The sequence below is a fragment of the Colobus angolensis genome, unplaced genomic scaffold (genome assembly GCF_000951035.1).
Source record: "Colobus angolensis palliatus isolate OR3802 unplaced genomic scaffold, Cang.pa_1.0 Scaffold230, whole genome shotgun sequence".
Lineage (NCBI taxonomy): Eukaryota > Metazoa > Chordata > Mammalia > Primates > Cercopithecidae > Colobus > Colobus angolensis.
The window spans coordinates 1,076,891-1,101,837 of NW_012115489.1; the positions used below are offsets into that span (position 1 = coordinate 1,076,891).

The following is a 24,947-nucleotide window of genomic DNA, read 5'->3' on the forward strand; positions in this document are numbered from 1 at the left end:
TTTATATTTTATTTTCACATTGAAAATTAGTCAGATTTGCTTCAGCCTCATAGAATGTGTTTATGTAAAATTAAATGAGCACTGGCAGTGAGCTGCACTTTTTTTTTTTCTATACAGGAAAAGGGTTTATAAACATAGTTTATTTTCCTTTCTTTAACATATTTATAATAGGTCATTGAAGGTCTTTGTCCAAGACTTCCCCACAGAGTTTCTATTCACCTTTTTTTTCCTTGTGTATAGGTCATACTTTCTTGTTTCTTTGTGTGTCTCATGATTTTTGAAAATTGGACATTTAAAATAATATAATGTGTCAATTCAGACTATTACATATTCCCAGAGTTTGTTGTTGTTGCTGCTGCTTCTGCTTTTTGTTTGTTTGTTTGTTTGTTTAGTAACTCTCCTGGACTAATTCTGTGAAGTCTGTATTCCCTCTTGTATACTGCACCTGAAGTCTTTAGTTGATTTGCTTAGTGGTCAGCAATTGAACAGAGATTTCTTTTAACACCTTGGACCGATATATTTTCCTTTGCTAAGAAACTCTATGAGTGGATTATGGCATGTTTTCAATGCTCTGGCAGTTTACAACTTTCCCTTAGCCTTTACTTCCTGCTTGTGCAACATCTCAAAGTCAGCCAAAGGTGAGAGATTTGGACCTCCTCATGTCTTTCCTAGGCATCCATACATTCCTACACATGCATATGGCCTCAGAGTCCCTAACAGACATCTCATTCATAGGTCTTCCTTTTAAGTTTTTGGCCAGGCTCTTCTTTGTTCCAACTGGTTTTACTGTCTCAGGTAACTGTGATTATAAATAATTGCTATGATTGTTTTTTCCTAACACCCTTGGGATAGGACTTTTTTCAGTGAGTAAGCTCTATTAGGTCAAATAATGACAAGGCGTGAAAATGGGGATTTTCACAACACTACTGGGTAGTTAAACAGCAACACTCTGGACTGGGTGTGGTGGCTCATGCCTATAATCCTAACACTTTGGGAGGCCAAGGCAAGTGGATCACCTGAGGTCAGGAGTTTGAGACCAGCCTGGCCAACATGGTGAAACCCTGTCTCTGATAAAAAAAATACCAAAAAATTAGCTGGGCGTGGTGGTGGGCACCTTTAATCCCAGCTACTCGGGAGGCTGAGGCAGGAGAATCTCTTGAACCTGAGAGATGGAGGTTGCAATGAGCTAAGATTATGCTATTGCACTCCAGCCTAGGTGACAGAGTGAGACTCTGTCTCATAAAAAAAAAAAAAAAAAAAAAGCAACACTCTGTAGACAGGACTTCAGAGGCACTTCAAATCTGTCTGCTGCTTTGATGACTGCTAAACTGCTGGTTTTTATGGCTGCGATGGTTGTAAGTCTGCTGCTGGTTTTCACAGCCGCCATGGAGCTAGGGAGAGGTGTATGGACATGGAGCAAGCTAAAATGACAAAAGCTCTCTGTCCTTACCACTATTAAGCAATTTTTCTTAAATAAATGCTCCTTGAGTTGTTGCAAGCCTTTAGCTAATTTCCAGAGTTATGAAAAAGTTGATTTTTACAATTTTTTGTCAGTTTTATTTTTGTCTTTAAGGAGGACCAGATTTTTGGAGGTTCTCATTCTGCCATTTATGAAGATCTACTTCAAATCCATATTATTTTAACCTGATGCTTCCCGCTCAAGTACTTCTTATTTTTGTTTGTCTGAAATGATAGGCCTTTATGAAGCTGCACCTGTGTTATGAGACTTCTGAGCAAAAGAATCTCTGATATTTCCATGCTAGAGGAATTATTCTTTCATAATGTAGATTATCCTAGTTGTACATATAGTAACTGTATGACACAAAAGAAGCCATAGATTAGAACTATACTGTCATACCAAATAAACCCTGGTTTGCTAATCCCATCCAATTTCTTGACCTTCTGGTGTACAGGGTAACATCCTAACCCATACCTACATCTCCTATTACACATCTCTTCCTCAAGGGCATGGCATATAAATTTGTTGTTAGCCCCAGCTACCCACTCTGCCGGACCTCTCAGCCGTTCGCTCCCTCTGTTCCTAGCTTTGCTGCCACCAATAGAAGCTGGATTAGCCTCCAAGGTATAAGAATGCCAGGGTAGGTAGGTCAGTGTCTATGCCCTCCTTTTCTTTTTTGTGATTTCTCAGGAGTTCTTATACATATAGATTGATGTGTTATGACTTGCACATAACCAGATGTCCAATCCTTTTGTTGTTGCTATCACTTTATGAAAGTTAGAAACTCAGCCTACACATTTAATTTTTATAACACTGATCACTTTGTTGTCAGTTTCTTCATCTGTATTTCTTTCACATTGCACAAAACACCATGAAGTTAGGGGTGTTAGGTTATTTTTCTTTATATCTCTAGGGCTTAACAGAAGCCTGGTGCATATTTAACTTTCAGTCAATGTTTTTTTAAATTAATGAATGCCTACATTTCCTAGTAAATTCTACAGATAGAGACCTTGTTTAGACTTCCCAACATGAAGCTAAAACTCTACACTCATATCTCTAGGTGTGATATCCCCGTCAGCTTAAGAAATTTGAGTGTTCTGGTCTCTCTGTTGCTCTCAAGGTCATCGCTTTATAAAGTGCTTCTCAGTGTGACCCTCATTCACCTTTCCAGCCACATTTCCCATTAACCTAGAATCCTAACCTAAGCTTCTCTGGTCCACACACACATCATATGTTTTTGTTATGCCTTGCACCTTTGCAGATTAATGTTATTTTTTCAGTTCTACCATGAGAAACTTGTGTTTATTCTGAAGTGCCAGCTAAAAATCTACTCCTTCTCTAAACTCTTCTTTTACTTTCTTAGTAGATTTAGTCCCCCTTTTCTCTTTGTTCTAACAAAACTTTGGACATCCCTTTCCTTATTACATTATTGTTATCAAGTTATAATTATTTATTTATATATCAGCTCTTATCAGAGTGCCTGCCACATGAAGGAGACCAAACAATGTTTGATGAATGATAAATGAATGTTTACCCCTCAACTAGATTGCAAAGATCCTGAATTTTGCAGAGTGTGTTTATTCTTTGTGCTCCAAGCATTGTCCTGGCCCATAGCAGGCTCATAATATTGTTTCCAATGAATAAATGAGGGGTATCAGAGAGGATATCTGCTTAATCATGGAAAAGTTAAAGGACCATCCTGACCAGATCGCAGATGCAGTGTTTCAGGTGTACCAAAGTGGCTGTTGTTGGCAGGACCACAGAGGGCCTTTTGTGAAATGGAAAAAGGGTCCTCATCTGGGTGGAAATGACTGTAAAAATGCAGGCCTTGGTGAACAGAAAGGCCTTTTTACAAGGAAAAAGGAGTCACATTTTGGATTAAGCAGTCTCATGCCAGGAACGAGGCTTAGCAATCTGAACAGAGGGTAGATTTCATACTCTTGTTCCACCTTTGGACAAGTATGTGTCCTTTGTAACAGCCCTGCTTGTCATATACTACAAAGGACTAACTTTCTCTCTCACCAAGAGTCACTGCATTCCTTAATGTGTGAAGAGGGTCCTACTTGTATTGAGAACCAAATATCGTTCATCTTCAATTTTGAAACAACTCATTTTTTTCCCCAGGGCAGATGGTCTTTTAAATAAGACAAGGATCAGTACATCTTATGAGTATAACCTTTGTAATGGTATATTTGGTCGAGAAAACAATCCCTTTTTTGTCATAGCCTAATTTTTAGGCAACTGGTGCCAGGGCTTATGATTTGGGGATATTATCTAACACTTTTAGTTTCTTTAGTTTAAAATGTAAACTGAAAATATATTTTGTAAATAACTTAAAGTTATTCATCTTGGAAATAATTTAATTCTAAGAATACTCATCTAACTCTGAAAGAATTCCCTGATTTTGAATATTTTTATTCCTTCACAAATAGTGAAACTTGAGAAGATTTGTTTTTTTTAAAGTAAATAGTCAAGGCAATTTCTGGGAGGGCAGCTACTACTTACCTTGTAAGAGGATGTATTCCCTCACCAGATGGCAAGAAGGGAAGGAGATAGGTAGTCCCTGAGCAAGTAAGGATTGCTATTAGAGACGGAAAAGTTTTTCCTAACACACATTTCTTAATTCCCTCAGAGGTCATCGTTTACCTCATATGCTCTGTCTCCAGAGCAAAGATGTCCCAGTGGTTTTTCTGTGTTCAAAAAACAACTGTTGATTATCCTGCCATTCTGATTCTACCCATGCTTTAATAAGAGTAGGCTTCCACCAATTTATGCACAAGTTCTGTTCCCCAAATTTGATTGATTAGAAATATGTTTCCAGAGAGAAGTATTATTAGACCTGTGCACTTTGGCTAGTTCATAAAATACGTTTAAACCCTAGTAGGTAACTGAACTATAACATTAACAGGCTTGTTAACTGCATTCTGGGAGCCACATGATACAAATGAGAGAAAGAGAAACCTCTTCTTTTTCTTGAGTGCAGGGCTAAGCTTTGACAAAATTTGGAAATGGGTAATGTTTGCTTTTGGACTCTCCCTCCTGAATTAGCATGCCCCTAAAATCTGTAGCCCAAGGTTATAACCCAGACCAAAGCTCTGACCGATGGCTCTCAGTTCACATCTTTCCTGTTATGTGTAGTGAGCAAAGCACACAGGACTCCTAGGATGGGAAGGACGTGAAAGGACGACTATGATGGAAGACCAAAAGGGGTGATAGATGCCTTTCTAGAGAATGGAAGCACATGTCATTGATTTGACTATCTTCTTTCACAATCATATTCCTCAAAACATGGTCTGCTTTACCTGAGTCATTATAGACAAATGTTGTATCTCCAACTGTATGGTGATTTGTGGAGAAACGGATTGCAAAACTGGACCTGAGAAGACCTTTAAAAAAGTATATTTAGTCTCATGCTGAGAAGGTTTTCTTGTAGCATGCATTATCTCTTCTTGTCTCCTCCAAGGCCTGTTTCTCATTTATTAATTTAAAATATTTTATTTGAAGTTTGATTGATGCAGCATAATATTCTAAATATATGTTGCTAAATATTTCTGTTAAAAGTTATTAGTACACAGAGGAAACAGGACAGTAAGTTACACCACGTGACCAGAACATGCATTCAAGATATTGCATCACTATTTTTGTTGACATTGGCCATCTCGTGGTGCTGGCTCCTCATTCATATTTAGAAATCACTCTTATATTTCCTCAACTCCACATCCTTTTAGAGGATGGGTGCTTTTAGGTTAGATTGTAAGAGGCTCAAAAACATGCTATAAGATGTTATACATGCTTTGTCTATATATATAAATGTATGTTTTCTTTTCTGTTAAAAAGGTTCCATAGCTGTTAGATTTTCAAAGGTATCTGTGATTCAAAAACAAAAGATTTAGAACCACTACTTGGATGCAATCTCTTGAGAAATAGTATACTAGGAACAGTATATCAAGTTTAGGTGTTGTGAATTCTGTATTCACTTCTGAAGAAATTCTACTGTCAATTTAGGGCAGAAAATTTTAGTGTACTTATTTAAGAGAAATGAATGCCTGGAGTTCAGGTAGGCATGGTCAATAAAAAATCTCAATGTATTTACATTAGAGTGGTTTTACAGAGGAATGATACAGCTAAAAGAACATGAAATAATTCAAAATATTGGATAATAATATTTCTGATGTTTGTTGTCTTTAATTTAATGCTAATGTCTAATTATGTAAAATATTTTACTGTCCAGGGTTTCAAGTGCCAAACTTAATAATTTTTCTCGCTTGGAGCCAACACTCCACCTTCTGGGTGTGCAGTTTGATCAGAATGTGGTCCATGGCATCATCACAGAAAAGCCTGGGGTGGCAACAAAGCTGTTATATCAATTGTACATTGCTCTTCAGAAAAAGAAGAAAAATGGACTGACTGGAGTGGAGATGCAAACCATGCAACCTCTGACAAATTTAAGACTTCAACACATGAAAAGTGAAACTTTTCGAGAGGTAGGTACATAAAAAAGCTTACGCAATGTAAAATTTGATAAAGAGAAATGACAATGATATTGAATTCTCAAAGAAACCTCATTAGGCATATATATCCCTTACATATGTTACTGGCCATACTTGGGTTTTATTTTAAATTAATATTTTGAATTTATTTAGCCATTTTTGATGTCTCTCTCTATCCTATCCATATTGGCAATAGCTTATCAAACTCTTTTCCTAATTTCCAGTACTTTTGGTTGTTGTTGTTGTTTTAGAGATACAGGGCCTTGCTTTTTTGCCCATGCTGGTCTTGAACTCCTGAGCTCAAGCAGTCTTCCTGCCTCAGCCTCCGGAGTAGCTGGGACTACAGGCCTAATACTTTTTGTGCCTGCTCCTCTCTTCCTGTTTCTACCCTATCATATCTGCCCAGATCTTCTTATCAGCTACTGCAGCAACCTGCTAAAATGTCTCTCAATCTTCCAGATAAGTCAATCAACTGCTAAATGAATCTTCCCTAAGTTTTACTTTTATTGGATTCTTCTGCTCAGAAACCTATTTTTACTTCTTTCTAGTCCTCAGCATGGTATTTCTTTCTTCTATGTTAATTGACAGTCTGTCCTTAAATATGACTGTCTATTCCTGCTTTTCCTTCCCTGACACCCAAGCTCACCCTTCTCATCTCTCCTCTTCCCCAAACTGTTCCTCGTGTACTGTGCAGCCCAGTACACATGGTTTCTTCCTTTGGAACTCTAGAATGTAAGTAATTCTCACTCTCTTGGTTGTACCCTCTTGATACTGATACTGTTGGCTAAATATTCATTATTTATTTGTCATATGACCTTACCAGATTTTTAGTACATCAGACTTGATGAGTATGTCTAGTACAATGCTTCAAACGCTGTAAATACTCATTAAATGTGTTATTGACTAATTGATAGGACTTTTTAGTTGACAATTCTCTCCTGTTCTTATGCAGTTCCTATGGCAAATGAAGTGTGTTAACTTTTACAGGCCTCTGGAATAATCATGAGTGCTGCACTCATGCAAAATAGTAAATATCAATGGATAGAATTATATTTTTAAATTTAATTTTTGAAGCAGCAATGACATAATAGATATGAGGGCCATCTCCATGTTTATATTTGTCCATTCTTCATGGATATCATTATAAGTCTAGTAGCAGAATGGACTCAGCACTCCTTGAGAGCTAGAAATTAGATTAGGCTTAATATGAATAATTTAATATTGCATTCAGCCTCCTTCACTTGCAAGCTGGTTAACATTGAGCCAACCTCTAAACAACTCTCAGCTTCAATTTCCCCAACTGTAAAAACAGGATGCTTATTTCTACCTGCCTCAGAGTTCAGAATTGGACATTTTTGTAGTTTCAAGAAGAAGAGTGGACTAACTGGAGTGGAGTTTATATATAATAAAATGTAAAGCGGTCAACAGTGGCAAGTGCTATAAGAACTGTGTGATGAAGACAAACAAGAGCCTATTAGCTCATTTGATGTTGGTCATGGGTGAACTTCCAGAGTCAATAATTCATTCACTGAACAGATATTTATTGGGCTCCTACTTTTTGTCAAGCACTTGCACAACAAACACACAGGAAAAGCCCCAAACCTCTTAGAGCTTACATATTAGGGAGAGAAAAATGTTTCATTAGAGTGATATGGATTACAGTGAGTTGAGAAGGACTTTGGAGATGAGGAAGATGGTAGCATAGATTATTCTTTCAAGAAATGTGGAGGTAAAGAAGAGAACAGTAGGAGAGAAAAGCTCAAGTGAAGTATGAGATTGCTTGTTTTATGGACCTAGAGACTGGGGCCACTTATCAGTTGAGAAAAAGAGTCAGTGGCAGGAGAGATGAAAATGGTATGAAGATCAGATGGAAAGAGGCCCTCTGGGGATGGAAAGAGGAATATACAATCAATGGTTCATGTGGAAGAGGTGATATCTATCATAGGAAAGAAGTAGAGATACCATCTTCTTTGATACTAGATGAGAAGAGATGCAGGTAATATTAATAATGGTTGAAATTTATTGAACGGCATGCCAAGTGATGTGCCAAGTCCTGTTTCAGGTGCTTTATGAATATTATTTTACTTGATCTTCACAACAGCCGTAAAAGATAGGTACTTTCATTAATCCCATTTTACAGAGGATGAAACTAAAGCACAGATGGATTAGGTAACTTGCCCAATTTTATGCAGCTGGTAAGTGGGAAAGCTGAAACACAAACCTAGGAAGTTTTAATGTTTCTTCACTTTTTACTAAGCAGCGGCTAAGCAATGGGAAGAATCGAGCTTCTTATATTATCTCTTATATGTTAAAATTGGTTTAATGAAATTATTTTTACAAAAATATATTTCCAAGAATATAAATACCACTTATTAAAAATTAAACTCAGTGTAAAAAGTTTAACTATAAAAGTATATACAAGGCTATTTTGTAAGAAGGAACACAAAGGATAATGTTTTTGTAATTGCACTTACATCAATTAAGAATATGAGTAATTGGAATAGGCTTGAATTTAGCTTAACTATCAACAATAGTAATTTAAAGAATTTCATTTTGAAGACAAATTTTATTTGTGCTTATAATGAAAATGTACTTTTATTCTCTAATAACAAAATCTTTTGAAATGCTTTTTTCATTTAGAGACTTAGACACATGATCCCACGTCAAACTGATTTCAATCTGATGCGGATTACATACAGGTTTCAAGAAAAATATAAACACGTGAAAGAAGATCTTGCCCATTTGCATTTTGAGAAACTTGAAAGATTTCAAAAACTCAAGGAAGAGCAAAGATGTTTTGATATCAAAAAGGTTCTATAGAACTATTTTTTCAGAAATTCATTAGTGCATAGTATACAGTTTGTGATTTATGCCTATAGTACACATTGCATAAGCAGTAGTGGAGCACAAGTTGCACTTTCCTGATGCATGACTTTGTCCTGCCCTACTCTCACCCTTTCTCTCTCTCCCCTGCTCCTTTTCTCCATCCTGACTCTTGCTGACTGTCACCTCTACTTCTGGCTGAGAACAAGAACTGCCATCCTGTGGAGTGGCAAGATAACTGCATTACCTTCACTGGTAGAAATCATTGTTTCAGCTGCTTTAGTGATGGAGGGTTGCTACTAGCTACCCCATTGGTCAAAGGCACTTGCCATTGTCACCACTGAGGGAGATAGATCAGACATTGTCCCCTCGCTTTCTCCTCTTTTGCAACCTTTGGTCTTGCCCCGTTTCTCTGTTCTTGGAAATGTGAGGTAATCCTTTGCTTGCTTACCTTTTCAATCACCTTGAACAACTCTTAACTTATTTCTGGCCCTTGCTTCTTGTTTTGAATAACTCTCTGCTCCTTCTCAAATTTCCTTAAAACTCTTTGATGATCTTCTGTGCCTTTGCGGATGAGAGAATAATGGTACATGGAATCATTAAAGATTTTTAAGAGTATTTCAGGTGACTGGAGATATGGAATGTGTAAACTACAGGCAAAAGAATTATGTAGTTCTTCCCATTGCCCTGTAAAATCACTTTTTAAATTCATAGATTTATTTGGATTGATAAGAAATTCTATTCTGAACATAGTCAGCTCTTTGTAGGGAAGAATGGAAAGATGACAGACAAACTGGAAGATCCCTTGCAAGCTGGTTAACATTGAGCCAGCCTCTAAACAACTCTCAGCTTCAATTTCCCCAACTGTAAAAACAAGGATGCTTATTTCTACCTGCCTCAGGGTTCAGAATTGGATGTTTTCGTAGCTTCAAGAAGAAGAGTGGACTAACTGGAGTGGAGTTTATATATAATAAAATGTAAAGGAGTCATGTAATTCTATGACTTGCCAGAGGGTAAATAAAGGATTATATTTCCCTTTGGTGTCACATGATAAAGAGAGAACACACTCTTAAGGTAGTGTTTAAGTTGAGGCCAATTGCAGTGACTCTAATTTATGTGGAACCAGCCTGTCCATTAGTGCCAAGCCTAATGCAGATGGTCTCCAAGAAAGTTGAGAAAAAGGAAATATAATACCATTAAATATTCTGAAATAAATTATGTTCAAAATGATCATAGGGAACAAATAAGGTAAAAGGGAGACCCTGTGTCTTCCTGGTCTTCTTAAGAAAAAGAGATACACATATTGCAATTAAATAAATATTCATATTTTGGAAAATGAAATGAAAATTGTCTATTATGCCTTTTTAATGGTAAATTGAAATTTTTTATCTTTGGACATGGGAACTAATGATCATATTAGTTCTAATATAATGTATTAGTAGTAAAGTCATGATTAGTTTCACATATTACCTCTTAAATCATTTAAAATACTTTATCTGATTTTCAGTCACTTTTTCTTTTCAGTTACATTCTCCTGCTTATATTCTTCTTAAAATAACTACTGCCTACATACAGAAGAGATGATCCAATAATTATATCACATAATTTAGTGTTAATTCAATGTTTGAGGTTGCCCCTGAACTCATTGTTTAAGTGTGACTGGGTTTTGGGGAAGTTTGTCATTTTTATTGGGTTTCCCAGGAGCCCACCTAGAAACTGTCTCCTAGATAGAATTTTCTAATTGGACCATCTTCAGAGATAGAATTTTTTTCTCCCCATGCTTGGCAAGGTAATGACAGTAGGATTGGGAAAGAATTATACTCTTATTTATATTTGGAACATCTTTATTGTCCTTTTAGTATCAGCACACAGAATGAAAATACAGACATGTAATAGATATGATTTTCAGATTCCAGAATTGTGTTTTAACATCATACTTTTCAGAGTAAGTCATATTGACACCTGCTTCCTAACATTACACAATTGTGACACCTAATCCCTTGGCTAATTGCTGGGTTCTGAAAATTTCAATAGATAAATTTTATATATTTGTACCTATGAGTGTATTATATTGCCTATTCTGTTATTCTGAATCACTAAACTAATGTATATGGGATATTCAGCAATACTTAAACAGAAGACGACAAAATGAAATAATGGCCAAAATCCAAGCAGCTATTATACAGATTCCTAAACCTGCATCAAATCATACTTTGAAAGCACTCGAGGCCCAAAAAATGATGAAAAAGAAAAAAGAGGCAGAGGTAAGTGATAATCCTTTAATATTGTGCTGTGTTTGTCTTAACTAAAGAATAGTCTCCCCCTGAAACATGTAGAGAGACCTTTCAAAACTTCACACTTGCTTTCCAAATTATCTCTGACCTTGTCCTTTCTCATTCAGAATTCCTCTACTATATGCATATTCAACTCATTTTATATTATTATTTGTTCAGAACAAAGAATATAGCTTTAGGCCAGCAATGGTGAACTCCTATTAAATGGCAGTCTGGACTCCTGTGTTGGAAAAGATTCTTTGGTCAATAACAAAGTAGGTCAGAATGGGTGCTGTTGTAATGGGTCATGTCTTATCCATTTGTGTTGCTATAAAAGAATACCTGAGGCTGGGTAATTTATAAAGAAAAAGAGGTTTATGTCGCTTATGGTTCTGAAGGTTGGAAGATTCAAGACTGGGCATCTGGTGAGGACCTTAGTAAGGAGAAGGGGGAGGGGAAGTAGAGCCAACATGTGCAGACATTACATGGGGAGAGAGAAAGTGAGAGAGAGCAGGTAGGGAGGGAGAGAGGGAGAGAGAAAGTGCCAGGTTCTTTTTAACAACCAGCTTTCATGGGAACTAATAGAGTGAGAACCCACCCCTAGGGAGGGAATCAATCTATTCATGAGGGAAAAAGAGAGTGAGAGAGGAGGTGCCAGGCTCTTTTTAACAAATAGCTCTCTTAACATAAGAGAGTAAATAGTAAGATTAAATAGTAAGCTATTTAACAAATAGCTTACTCTGAGAACTAACAGAGTAAGAACTCACTTACCCCCCTAGGGAGGGCATCAGTCTATTCATGAGGGATCCACCACTATGACCCAGACATCTCCTTTAGGTTCCACCTTCAACATTGGGATCAGATTTCACATGTGGTTTCAGGGACAATCATACAAACCATAGCAGGTCATAACTGCCATGGGTACAGCAGGGGCCAGTTAAGGTACACATAGCGTACATATGCCATGCCTACTATATACTTTTACTCAGTTCCTCCTCATCATACCACACTATTTTTCTGTGAATCCCAGGAATGTTAAGTGACTTATTGCTATCAGTATATTTACATTTAAGATACCTATACCAGTGACATTTTACTAGACCACAGCAACTGTCAATCATTTCAGTAAGATGCAATCTGATTATATTTCCCAGGAGAACAATGTTACAGTTCAGTTTGATACAAATTTCTGCAATTCACACTGCATACTGCTACAATGATGATTCATATTCTCTCATGTGACCTATAAAGATGATTAATAGCTACCATTTATTGAACATGCGCTGTATATCAAGCTGTGGATTGGACACTTCACATTATCTTTAATTTGTAAATAACTCTCTAAGTAGGGTATTATTTTTCCAATTTTGTAGATGAGGAAACTGAGACCCAGACAGTTGACATGTTTTACCCAGTGGTAGTAAAGCAGAGATTGACAGATCTCTCTGATTCCTAAATCCATTGAATTTTACATTAATTCACATTTTTTGTTTTTTAAATATTAACAAAATATTCTGTGCTTGGATTCTAAAATTACCACCTACAGAGGCTTTTATGTGACTCCATTTCCGTATCTACCTCTCATATGTCCCTGAGTTTATTAAAGTGTTTTCTTTTTTTTCTTTTTTGACACAGTCTTACTCTGTTGCCCAGGCTGTAGTACAGTGGTAAAATCATGGATCATTGCAGCCTTAACCTTCCAGGCTCAAGTGATCCTCCCGCCTCAGCCTCCTGAGTAGCTGGGACCACAGGTATGCAAGGCTGGTCTCGAACTCCTAGGCTCAAGCAAACGGCTGGCCTCGGCCTCCCAGAGTATTGGGATTGCAGGTGTGAGCCACTGCACCTGGCCTGATTAAAGTTTTTTTAAAAAATGTTTGTAAAACACAAAGGTGAACTAAAGTTAAACTTCAGATAACAAATTAATAGTGTAAATAAAGTTGCATGAGGAATGTTTAAAACACCCGAGACAACAATTTTTAAAGAAATATTTGACTTTGGGAGGCCGCGGGAGGATCGCATGAGGTCAGGAGTTTGAGACCATCCTTGTCAACATGGTGAAACCCCGTCTATATTAAAAATACAAAAGTTAGCCGGGTGTGGTGGCACATGCCTGTGATCCCAGCTACTTGGAAGGCTGAGGCAGAAGAATTACTTGAACCCGGGAGGTGGAGGTTGCCTTGAGCCGAGATCGTGCCACTGCATTCTAGCCTGGGCGACAGAGTGAGACTCACTCTCTGAGTCTCAAAAAATAAAAATTAAAAAAAAAAAAAGTGAGGCTCAAAAAAAAAAAAAAAAAGGAAGAAAGAAAAAAAGAAAAAGAAGTATTTGTATCCAAACATGTATGTCCTTACTCTTTGATAATCTGTATTCTAATGAAATGCCCTTTGGTGCCCTGTCAAAATCATGAAGTGAATGATTCAGGGGAGGCAATTTTCACATTCTTTTAGGTATAGTTAGCCTAGTCTAAAAGCAACAAATCAAAATTATAAAAAAAATTTTAGAATGCAGCTTTTCATATCCTAATTACCTTGAATTAGTAGTACATGTCATTTTATAAACTTGGATGAATATGGTAAATGAAGATGTTTCAATGGTTTTTAGATGCAGAGAACTGATGATGAATTTTCTTTAAAGGATGTGGCCAATGAAATTAAGAAGTTCGAAGCATTAATAAAGAAGGATCTCCAAGCAAAAGAAAGGTGAGATGTGAGCTATTTTAATAATCACAAAACTGCATTCTGTTCTACACATAGCTTTTGAATATTTAGAAATGGTTTATCTGGAAGAGCTATTCCAGGATCTTTTCACTCTGAAGAATCTTGATTCAGAGAGTATATTAGGGAAGATAAATGAGCTAAAGTTCAGATTGTTTGTTAGCAACTTTTATAAACATCTAGAGAGAAAGTGACTACTATGAAATGTAAAGTTGATTTATTTTTCTGTGCTATGTTTAGTCTTCTAAGTTCACACATATTTTTTAAACATTCACTAAAATTGTTTCAAGGTAGCACTAATTTAAGTTTGTCACAGTAAATCCTTTACTAGACTCTCAGCAGTTAGCATAGACACCAGCAGTAAGAAGTTGAGTGAATGAGTTCATTGAACAAATGTCACTAAGACAGTCACTTTGGTGGGTTCATTGAACAAAGTTCCTCATTAGTTGGCTTCATTTACCTAAAGATAAAGCTCCTTCACACTTTGTTTCCTATGGGAGGTCATTGATTCACAGTAAGTAATTCATTAGAGATGATATATGTAGGAACAGCTTGGGTTTTTTTACATTTTTAAATGGAAACAATCCAAACTCTATGCATTTACATCTTATGAAATATGAGATAAATCTCTGTTAAAGAAGATACTAATTCTAAAGAAAAGCAGAAAAAAATTATATCCTTCAGTTTTATATTAAAATTTTCTGAAGGAAGGGAGAGACAGTCAAATGAGGAGGAACAAGGACAATCAGAGCCATAAGGAAGAAATGATGAAGTCAGATGTAAGAAAGAAAATCAAGCAAAATGGAAAATATTTATGTACATCACCTTTCCTCCTACCCTCTGCGGAAACTCCTGATGCCCTATTCTGATTCCCACTCCCATTTATCAATGTTGCTCCTGACCCATAAAAGCAACATAATCCACGTCTCCTTATCCATGCAGCCACCACTTGAACCCTAGTACACACCTACCCTGACCTTGGCCCATGAAAACACCAATTTCTTCTAATTCTTTCACCCACCTCTCTAGCCACAGGCTCTGTGGTGATAAACAGATGGTGTCCACCAAAAAGACCATCTTAAACTACTGAATACTTTGCTATTTGATGAATGCTACCTTCTGTAGCTCCCTGGCCTGCCCCTTTCCTGGGACCCCTCAGTTTCCACACAGTTTAGCAACCAGAGTTAAGATGAAACACAGCACTGTCTCCCAGACCCTGCACCAGTATCTATGTCTATTGGTTAGTGTCCTTGCCATGTCAGTTATTAAATGTCTTAAAGATCATCCCTGTGCATTACAGCTGCAAACATTTACCTGCTCCCTATTTCCTTTGCCAACTCAACCAGACCCTAGGTCTCTATCAGTTAGTTTCAGAAACCCCAAAACAACAGTGAATGAAATTAGAGGGAAATCTGCTTGTCTCTCATGTAATAGAAATCAGAAGGTAAGCAGCCCATAGCGTATGCTGTAGCTCCAAGGTTATCAAGGACTGAGGCTCCTCCTCTCTTCACTTTTGCCTCACTGTCCTGTTGTGTGGTTTTCATCCTCAAGGTTACATTCACGATACAAGTTGGTTGCTGGGACTCCGGCCACTTGGCCCATGTTCCAGATATCAGGAAGGAAGACAGACAAAAAAAGTAGTTATCTCCTATCTGAAATAGCTTCTTTCAAAAGCCTTCCCAGAAGTCCCATATAACATTTCTGCTTATATCTTACTGGAGAGCATTTAGTCACACAGTCACACCTGGCAGAGTGGGAAGCTGGGAAATGTAGTCTTTAACTGAACACACCGTTTCCCTGCATAAAGTTGGGGCTCTATTTTGAGAGAAAAGGGAGGGGAATAGTAGTGTCAGGTCCCTTCTTCACAGAAGCCTCCACTTGGTCCTGCCAAAGATTTCCAGCAGAGGGCATCTGAGATATTGACACACTCACTTACAGTAGGAGGAGAAGGCCTGGGGCAGCTGAAATCCCTGGGCCAGTTACCTCTGGCTGTGAACAGCTTCATTTGAGAATCTAAATCCTTTCCAGTGTGTTGCACAAAGTTCCTTTTCTCTTTTGGACTTAAAAAGAAACATGCTGGGAAGCACTCGCCTAGAGCAAACTTTTCAAGAAAACAGAGGCTATGGTTACGATATAGGACCCTTCTTAAGCCATTTCATTAATCACTACTTTTTTAGTTCATGCTGAATCTTAGCTTAGAATCAGGTGTGTTCTGGGCACATTGAGAAACTTCACACCAACTTGACGCCAGAAGGCAATAAAATCTCCCAGCTTGAACCGCAGGAGCACTTTCTGCAGCTGCCTCTTTCATAGCCTGCTCCTGAACAGTTTCTCAGGATGCCACCTCAAAGTCCACTGTTTTTCTTTTGTGGAAGAATGAAATGATGTCTCATGTCAGCAATGCAAGAGCCCTCATGACTGTTTTTTCCCCATGTAACAAGGTTCCTCCATTTTTTCATTTTTTATATGAATAATAAATACTATCTGCTATTTGTTTCTTTAGCTGGGGTTATTGGCTGCTGTAATTTGGTATTTGGATTAATAGATTCATCAGAGGCTTTTCCCAGCAACTACTTTTTAAGAAATACAAATTTGACCAAGGTTTCTGCTACTAATAGATTATACACATACAATTATTACATTAGATGAAGGTCTGGCAAGCAAACAGATAAAAAGAAAATATAATCACTGCCCTCAAGAAACTTATATCTAGTAAAATGAATATTTATTCAAGTACATAATGCATAGCTTTTTTCACCTTTACCGGAGTAAGACAACAGATGGATGAGTTGACTAATTGATAAAGGAGAAGCAATCTGTTAACTATATTATTGACAGCATAAATATTGTGTTGAGAGAGCTGTTAACCCATGCTCAATCCAGGGCAGGAGCTTTTTGCACAACACACTTAAGTACAAATATAATAAGATTTTTGATGAAAGATCTAAAAGTGTTACACTACACCAAGCCCCTGCTGATAAAATGATCGGAACTTTAGTTTGATTTTTATGCATGTATGGTGCTTTTTAGCACATTATTTGAAATTTAGCAGACATCAACTTCTTGCCAGGCATACTAGGCACAAGTACAGACAGAAGAAAAATAGGATACTTCTCTTATTCACTAGGAGATCAGCTGGGAGCAGCAAACCTCCAAATTATGACCTATATTACAATATGGTCTATATTATAAATATGCAGGTATTACATCATTAAACATCAAACATGAGCTAACTTTGTTTTTACCAGAGTACTTGTGTCTATATAAGAATTGATGACAAGTCTCTACACACTTTAATAATGTGTCCTTATTTTTTGAATAAGATTATAAGTAATATTGTAAACCAAATATATTAATTACTTGTAACAAAAACAATGATTATACATAATATAAAAATTCATTATTTCTAGGCAAGTAACATTATGGTATACCTTGTACTATTGTATTATTCTGTTTACTTTTTGAAGAGGATGCAGATGAGAATTGATGATTATTTGATCTTTATATACATAAAAATATATCTTTTAATGATAAATTTGGAATGAATCTATGAATTCTGTACTAAGCCACCATTTAACTCACTAAATTGAATGTGCTTAACTTTCTGTTGCAAAGACCACTGGGTTCTTCCTGATCCTTTACATTTTGGACATGAGATAGGACAAGAGCTCTGAGTTGAGTCTTCTTACTTGAGTCTCTAGGACATGGGCAAGAAGTCAGTCAGACCTGTGCTTACATGTGTGGCATGGTAAGCAAGCCAACTTTCAACTGCTGTGTTTTCAATAAGAGTTCAGCCACTGTTCTAAACAGTCAGAAGTTCATCTGGGAGTGGATAGAGTAATTTGCACTTTCATAGGTGATGGAAGAACATAGTAGATGGAAACATTTGTACACAGAAGTACTCTCTAGTGACCTGGCTTTAGTGTGCCTGGTCTGCTGTTGCGAGCTGTGCCTTCCCTGACACTTGGGTTATCAATAGTCTGCCTCTTGTTGATTTAAAACAGGGGAGGTCAGAGACCCAGAGCCAGCGGGAAGAAGAGGAAAAGAAATCCAGAATCTCTGGGTAGAATGAAAATCATAAAAAGTAAGACTGGGCACGGTGACTCATGCCTGTAATCCCAGCACTTTGGGAGGCCAAGGTGGGCCGATCACATGAGGTCAGGAGTTTGAGACCAGCCTCCCCAACATGGTGAAACCCTGTCTCTACTAAAAATACAAAATTAGCCCAGCATGATGACGCATGCCTGTAATCCCAGCTACTTAGGAGGCTGAGGCAGGAGAATCGCTTGAACCCAGGAGACGGAGGTTGCCGTGAGCCAAGATGCGCCATTGTACTCCAGCCTGGGCAACAAGAGTGAAACTTTATCTCAAAAAAAAAAAAAAGGTGAAAGAACAAAGAGCTGATGGGCCTTGAAAGAAGGCTATGCTAAGGACTTCACAGAGTATTTAGAAATGGGGTGAAGCAAATGGGATCTGTTGCTAAGCTATTGCTATCACACTGATTTTGAATATTTTCTTCAATACTTGTATTAATAAATTAACAGTGAACTCAAGGGATCCTTCTCCTGAGGTCTTTCTCCATAGTCACAGATAGTGGCATGGGATCACATTATTTTTTAAAAATCTAAAATAAAAACTATTATTCTTAGTGCATCCAAGACTTCTTTAGATACAGCAGGCCAGACAACCACCGATTTGTTAAATACTTACTCGGATGATGAGTACATTAAAAAAATCCAGAAGCGCCTTGAAGAAGATGCTTTTGCACGAGAGCAAAGGGAGAAAAGACGGCGGAAATTGTTAATGGACCAGTTAATAGCCCACGAAGCACAAGAGGTAAGATATTTAGATGAAGGTTAAATAATAGTGCTGAGAATTCTGCAAAATGTAGTCTTCTATACACATAATATGTAGTTTATGTATGTATTGTCTGCTACTCTGCATCAAATGTCATATCATAATAGGAAATATACTAGAAAAAAACAGCTATTTACTAAAGAATCTAAAATCTGGTGGTAGTTGTACAATATTGTGAATGTAACTAAGACAAATGTATACTTTAAAATGGTAAATTTTATGTTATGTGTATTTTACCATAATAAAGAATACATTAAAAGGAACCCAAAATCTATGTCTGCCATGTGTACTCTATTGTTACTTTTAGAGGAAAAAGGGAAGGGTTTAATGAAAACAATATGGAAAAGTTGTTCGTCCTCTCCTTTTGTTCACCATTCTATTCCAGTGGTTCTTAAAGCATGGTTCCTGGACCAGCAGCACCAGTATTGCTTGGGACTTTTAGGAATAGAGATTATTGGGCCCCACCCCAGATCAGACCTGAAACTCTGGGGGTGGGGTCCAGTGATCTGTGCTAACAAGCTCTCTAGGTGATCCTGACTCCACTACAGCTTGAGAATCACTGATCATTTTTTACATTGAACACATATTTATTGAATTTCTATGCTTTGAGTACTTGTGATAGGCCCACAGATATAACAGAGAGCAAGAATAACAAGACACCTGTCTCCCAGAGCTTTCTGCAAACAGCAAGAACATTGGAGTGTGAAAGTGCTGTGAAGGTGAAAGGGGTATTAGGGGGAGTGGTACTTAGAGAAGTCCACCTGGCTTGCTTTAGGAGACAGTGTCTGGAGGACAATAGCAGAAGCATGGATAAAGAGTCAGGAGTTAGCTAATTGAAGTGGGGTGGTCGTGGTGGGGTTGGGGTGAGAGGCAGTTTCCAAGAGAGGCTGAAATGGTGGAAGGTGAGTGTTTCCAGACAAGAGAATACCACATGGAAAGCTCAGTGCTTTTAGCTAAAGGAAAGTCATATCATCTGGCGGGGGTCACTAGAGGCCAAATTATGATGAGCCTTGTAAGATACACAGAATGAAATAGGAGATTTTGTGATTTCTTGTTTGAATACAAAGTGGAGTAAGAGTGACCAGGTCCAACTTGCCTTTAGAAAGATCACTCTGGCTTTAGTTCGGAGAATAGATTACAGAAGGGCAATCCAAGTCCGTTGTTGCTGTAATTCAGGTAAGAGATTATCCCAGTTTAAATGTAGTATAGTGGCAATAGGGATTGAGAGAAGTAGCTTTAAGAGCTATTTTAGAGGTAAAATCATTAGGACTTAATGATTCATTAGACATGGGAAAGTGAAGAAGTGGGATGAAAAGCTGGATTTCTAGGTTGTGCACCTGGATGGCTGGACATGTAATTTGCTGAGATATGGAAGATGATGAAAGGAACAAACTTGGGGTGGACGGTGATTTCAGTTGTGAATGTAAATAGGACAAATCTGCATGTCTACAAAGACCATTTGAAGATGCTTTTATTCACCTGCCCACGTCTGGTCTGCTTGTTCACTGAAAGGAAATAAAGGCTTCACACAAATATGAAGAAGTGAAATTTATTCATGGATTCAACTCTTTCTTAGTGAAAGTTCAAAAAAATAGCTCTGGACATCTCTTTGTGCTAGAAAGTTATTTCTTCATATTCAGATTTCTTCAAATTATATCTTTATTCAATCAGTTTGATTATCTCCTTTTAATTGGAAGAATTTCAAATTATGAAAACTAGATAATCAAAAAGTTTATTTTAAAATAACTACCCAGGCCGAGACGGGCAGATCACGAAATTAGGAGATCGAGACCATCCTGGCTAACACGGTGAAACCCCGTCTCTACTGAAAAAAAAAAAAAAAAAAAAACAAAAAACTAGCCGGGCGAGGTGGCAGGCTCTTGTAGTCCCAGCTACTCAGGAGGCTGAGGCAGGAGAATGGCGTAAACCTGGGAGGTGGAGCTTGCAGTTAGCTGAGATCCGGCCACTGCATTCCAGCCTGGGCGACAGAGCGAGACTCCGTCTCAAAAAAAATAAAATAAAATAAAAAATAACTACCCATTTCAAGTGTCATCATGTAGCAATGACATTTTGGACACACTTCGATGTATGTTCCAAGGCACTTGTGTGTTGGCTGCAAGGTTTTTTCTTACTATTTTCCTGCTTGTAATCTAGGCCTGGTGTTTGCCTGGAAAATGGAGTAGATGAATTCTTTCTGGATTTCCTCACTTTCTACTAGGATGCTATTAACACTGAATTTTCAAAACTAGAATTGGAGGTATATTTACCAGTTTGGAAATCCAGCAACCTAAGGGACCTAAAAAAGAGTCAGGGCTCTGTATATTTCCATCACAGGAACCTCATCTTGTGCTGCCTCTTTTGTGTGTGTGGGGAAGCTGCTATTCCTAGAACCAGGCCTGATGCATATGCTGCATTCCCTCCATTCCTACCACCTCCTTCCTATGGAATGTAGTGAGCCCAGGCTCCTGTGCAGCTGACACAAGAGATGCTGCTCCACGGTGGTGGAATGGGAAATTCTTATGTGTACAATGGCTGGTTTTTCCATCCATTATCCTCTCCTCCAAAGGAAAAATGGTGTATGTCAGGGCTAGGAATTCTTCTACTTCCTTCAGTTACCTGCTGCTTTTCACAAGCATAACATAAATCCCACGTCAGCCCTGAATGTTTTCTTCTGGTGCCATTTGTACTTAATCTCTCAGAAATGCCTCAAAATATCTTCCCTAGCTTTCGAGTTGTTCCAGTTTCTCCCTGGAATTTAGGTATTCCTGTTTCAGTTTGGCTGGTGAAGAGAGAACCAGAGACCTGTGCTCAAGTTGATATCTTGCCTACTGATTCATAAATACGTGGAATTATGTGAATTAAATGATGATATTTAAAGTTATAAAAATCAATTTGACTTTTTAGGGGATAGATTTTGAGAGTGGGGATGGTAAGAAAAAGATTGGTAGGGAGGGGCTGATGTTGTTCAAGATAGAGCTGGTGTCAGTGGGTATGGAATGGATTGGGGGGTGGTGGTTTAAAAACATGCCTAGGAGGTATGCTAGACTACTCTTTGAACAATTGAGTATTAGGAGTGATGAAAGAGGAATGAACTTAGGATGACCCTAATGTCTTAGATCACAGAGTGGGTTATCGTAGGATCATCAACTGAGATGGGGAAATATAGGGAGAGGACCAGGTCTGAAGTTGAGTTAGTGGGTTGAGTTTTGGGCTTGTTGAGTTAAAGTACTTCATAGGCATTTAAGTGTATTCATACTGGGAACACAGTTTGACTCCCACCTGGTTCTGTGGTCATTTGGCTAGTATCTTGGCCAATTAAGTTTTGCCCCAAGTCAATTAGCTCTGCCTTCTAAGAATCTTTTCTATGCCATTTCTTTGGAACTGGCATTTGAACGCCAGGCCCTTCCCTTACTTCTTAACTAGAAGACCCTTGAATACTTAGCTGTCAGGTCTTTTTTGCAGTGCCCTATTCCTCTATAGAGCTGCTTGGGCATCTTTGGAAAATTAGGTAGTGGTTGTAGACTAGAGTAAGTTCCTCCAGTCTCTAGATATCTTTCTGTCTTCCCTATTGAATACTATAGATACCTCCCCTTTCCACATGATGTCTCTGTTTCGAAAGAGTAAGAAAGCCTGATGGGGCCTTGGATATCATCTTCCATCTAAACCCATCATTTTACCTGACAAGAAATAAACCCAAGAAGCTGAGTTAATTGCCCAAGGCCACCCAGCCTATTATGATGACCAGGTCCTCTGATTCTCAGTTTAATGTTTTTTTTCCACTGTTCATTTACTGGTCACCCTTCTATTCTCCTCACACTGCCAAGAATACATCTAGTTTTTCTTTCAGATGATGACCACTCAGATTTTCTAAGATCAGCAGTAGGTCATTTCCCCAGCCTTTTCTCCAGGCTTCCCATTCTGTCAGTTTGTTTTAATAGCTTTTCCTCACGATGGTATTGCAATATCTTCAGTGGGAACTAATCCGATCTGCAGTCTTCAGCTGACAATACCTGCATTTGTTCTACAACTAGTAGTTATGTTAAAATGTGTATAACATAATCCCAACCTTCTGAAAACATGCTTTTAAATTTAGAGATATAGCACTTTTTTTTAACTTTTATTTTAAATTCAGGGGTACATGTGCAGGTTTGTTGTACAGGTAAACTCATGTTATAGGAGTTTGTTGTACAGATTATTTTGTCACCCAGATATTAAGCTTAGTATCCATTATCTATTTGCTTGTTTTTAAAACTTTGAAAAAAAAATCACCTAATTTATTTTTAATAATGTTTTGAATGAATAATTAATAATGTTTTGAATAATAATTTGTTTAAAGTAATTGTGAATTGCAAAACCATAATGTTTCTAAACACCAATTTTTGTTGGAAATCCTCATTTCATAACTTGACTTTTTTTTGCCATGTTCAAATTAAATCAAATGACAGAAATTATTTAGATGAACATTATACCTTTTGTATATTGTTTATGTATAGGCTTCATAGCTCAGTGGGAAATTTGGACATCACTTTAACAAATAACTCCCCTGGTGTTTTCAGGAGGCTTATCGGGAGGAACAGCTGATTAACCGGCTGATGCGGCAGTCCCAGCAGGAGCGCAGGATTGCCGTACAGCTCATGCATGTTCGGCATGAAAAGGAAGTTTTATGGCAAAACAGAATTTTCAGAGAAAAACAACATGAGGAAAGACGACTTAAAGATTTCCAGGATGCTCTTGATAGAGAAGCGGTAAATACTATCTCCCTTAGAAATCTTTCTAAGGTTACTTTTGATCCTTTCTACCAAGTCGTGGTAAACAAAGCTATATTTTGTTGCCGATCATCTAATAAGATTTGATTTTTTTTATATGATCAGCCTATTATCTGCCAATTTTTATTTTTGTGTAACTCCATCAATAGGGCATATAGGCACTACCTAGTACTATACTGTCTTCTTTTAGCCTTGATTCTACAAGTAGCTAAGTACTTAATGCTCACCACCAACCCTAATGTCCATGTCTCTCTAGTCATTTTGATTGTCTGAAGCCCTTTCTCAGGATTTCTCAGGAAGGGCTCATGGAAACCATATTCCCTGAGTTCTTATATATTGGTAACACTGTGTTCCTTTTATACTTGACTGTAAGTTGACTGTATATAAAATGGTTAGTTCACACTTTGTTTCCTTGACTATCTTAAATATGTCACTCTATTTTCTTCAAGTATAAAGTGTGCTGCCAAAAAGAATGGTGATAGTCTAACTTTCAATTCCTTGAGTCATTACTTTTTTTTTTAGATACTTTTTTTTTTCTTTAAAAGTTCACTAAGTTTACTAGAGTAGGCATTGGTATTGGTTATTCTAGGTGAATATCCTCGGGCAGTGAGAGAACTTTTAAGCTGCTTCCTTTCAACTGGACATCATTAGTCTTTAATCAACAATTCCTTGCCTTCTGGAAAAGAAAAAAGAGATTCCTCAAGCCCATATTGTGCTATTCCTTCCTCAGAATGAGAATAAGTGCTTTATCTAGGGTACTCTGGTGCACTGTAGTTGAGAATTGTATACAGAAACTCGGATCTGGGCTGCTAGCTGAGCTTTTTGGTACTGTGGTATCGTTGTGTCTTGGCACTTTTACAACTCTGAAAATCAAAATATCCTATCTTTTAATTATGTAATAGATTATTTTTGTCCCAAACTTTATGTATATGTAGGTTCTAGTAACAAAAATAGATTGATTTTATTAATGGAGTATATAGATTACTTCTTGTCTACTTCCTATTGGGGATGTTTCAGATTTATTTAATCCTTTAGTCCACATTTGATCGAAGAGAACTCATGTGAGTGGCGTTTTAGATAGCCTGTCTTTACTGTCATAAAATATTCACAAAACCAGACTGGGCAGAAGAGAAACCTTAAAGAAAACAGGAGGGCAGTGTTTTATTTACTAGCTTCATAGCTTCCACTGCGATACCCCATGTAAGTGCAATGTAACTTTTGCCAAAATTTTGCAATTTTTAGAAATATCGGTTGGAAAGTAGCATATTTTGCAGTGAGGAGAGTGTTGCTTTTGCCTTTGTGGAACAGGCATAGCCTAAATGGTGGGTATAGAATGGGGAGAGGGAGCCATACCCCATGAATTTGAGCTGAATGAATGCTGACCTCAATGTCTTCTTTGTCTTCAAGAGCTGAGTTATCTGGATGATTGTTTCATCTCTCTTCTTTGGCAAAAATAGACTTGACTAGATTGAGTGGCATTTACTTGCATTAGAAATGATGTGTTTATCTTTCTAAGTGTCTATTTGAAAAATATGTTTATTTCACAAACTCAGCTAAATAACAAA

At 37.5% G+C, this 24,947-nt stretch overlaps 1 protein-coding gene across 1 annotated transcript in view; it reads left to right on the forward strand.

The window, feature by feature from the left end:
- Positions 1 to 24,947, forward strand: part of SPEF2 (sperm flagellar 2) — a 190,303-nt gene that overhangs the window by 17,822 nt on the left and 147,534 nt on the right. The window contains exons 3-8 of the mRNA XM_011944343.1: positions 5,691 to 5,943; positions 8,590 to 8,760; positions 10,896 to 11,036; positions 13,680 to 13,744; positions 18,409 to 18,595; positions 23,173 to 23,361. Of these exons, the coding sequence (XP_011799733.1) occupies positions 5,691 to 5,943; positions 8,590 to 8,760; positions 10,896 to 11,036; positions 13,680 to 13,744; positions 18,409 to 18,595; positions 23,173 to 23,361 (1,006 nt within the window). The remainder of the gene's footprint in view (positions 1 to 5,690; positions 5,944 to 8,589; positions 8,761 to 10,895; positions 11,037 to 13,679; positions 13,745 to 18,408; positions 18,596 to 23,172; positions 23,362 to 24,947) is intronic.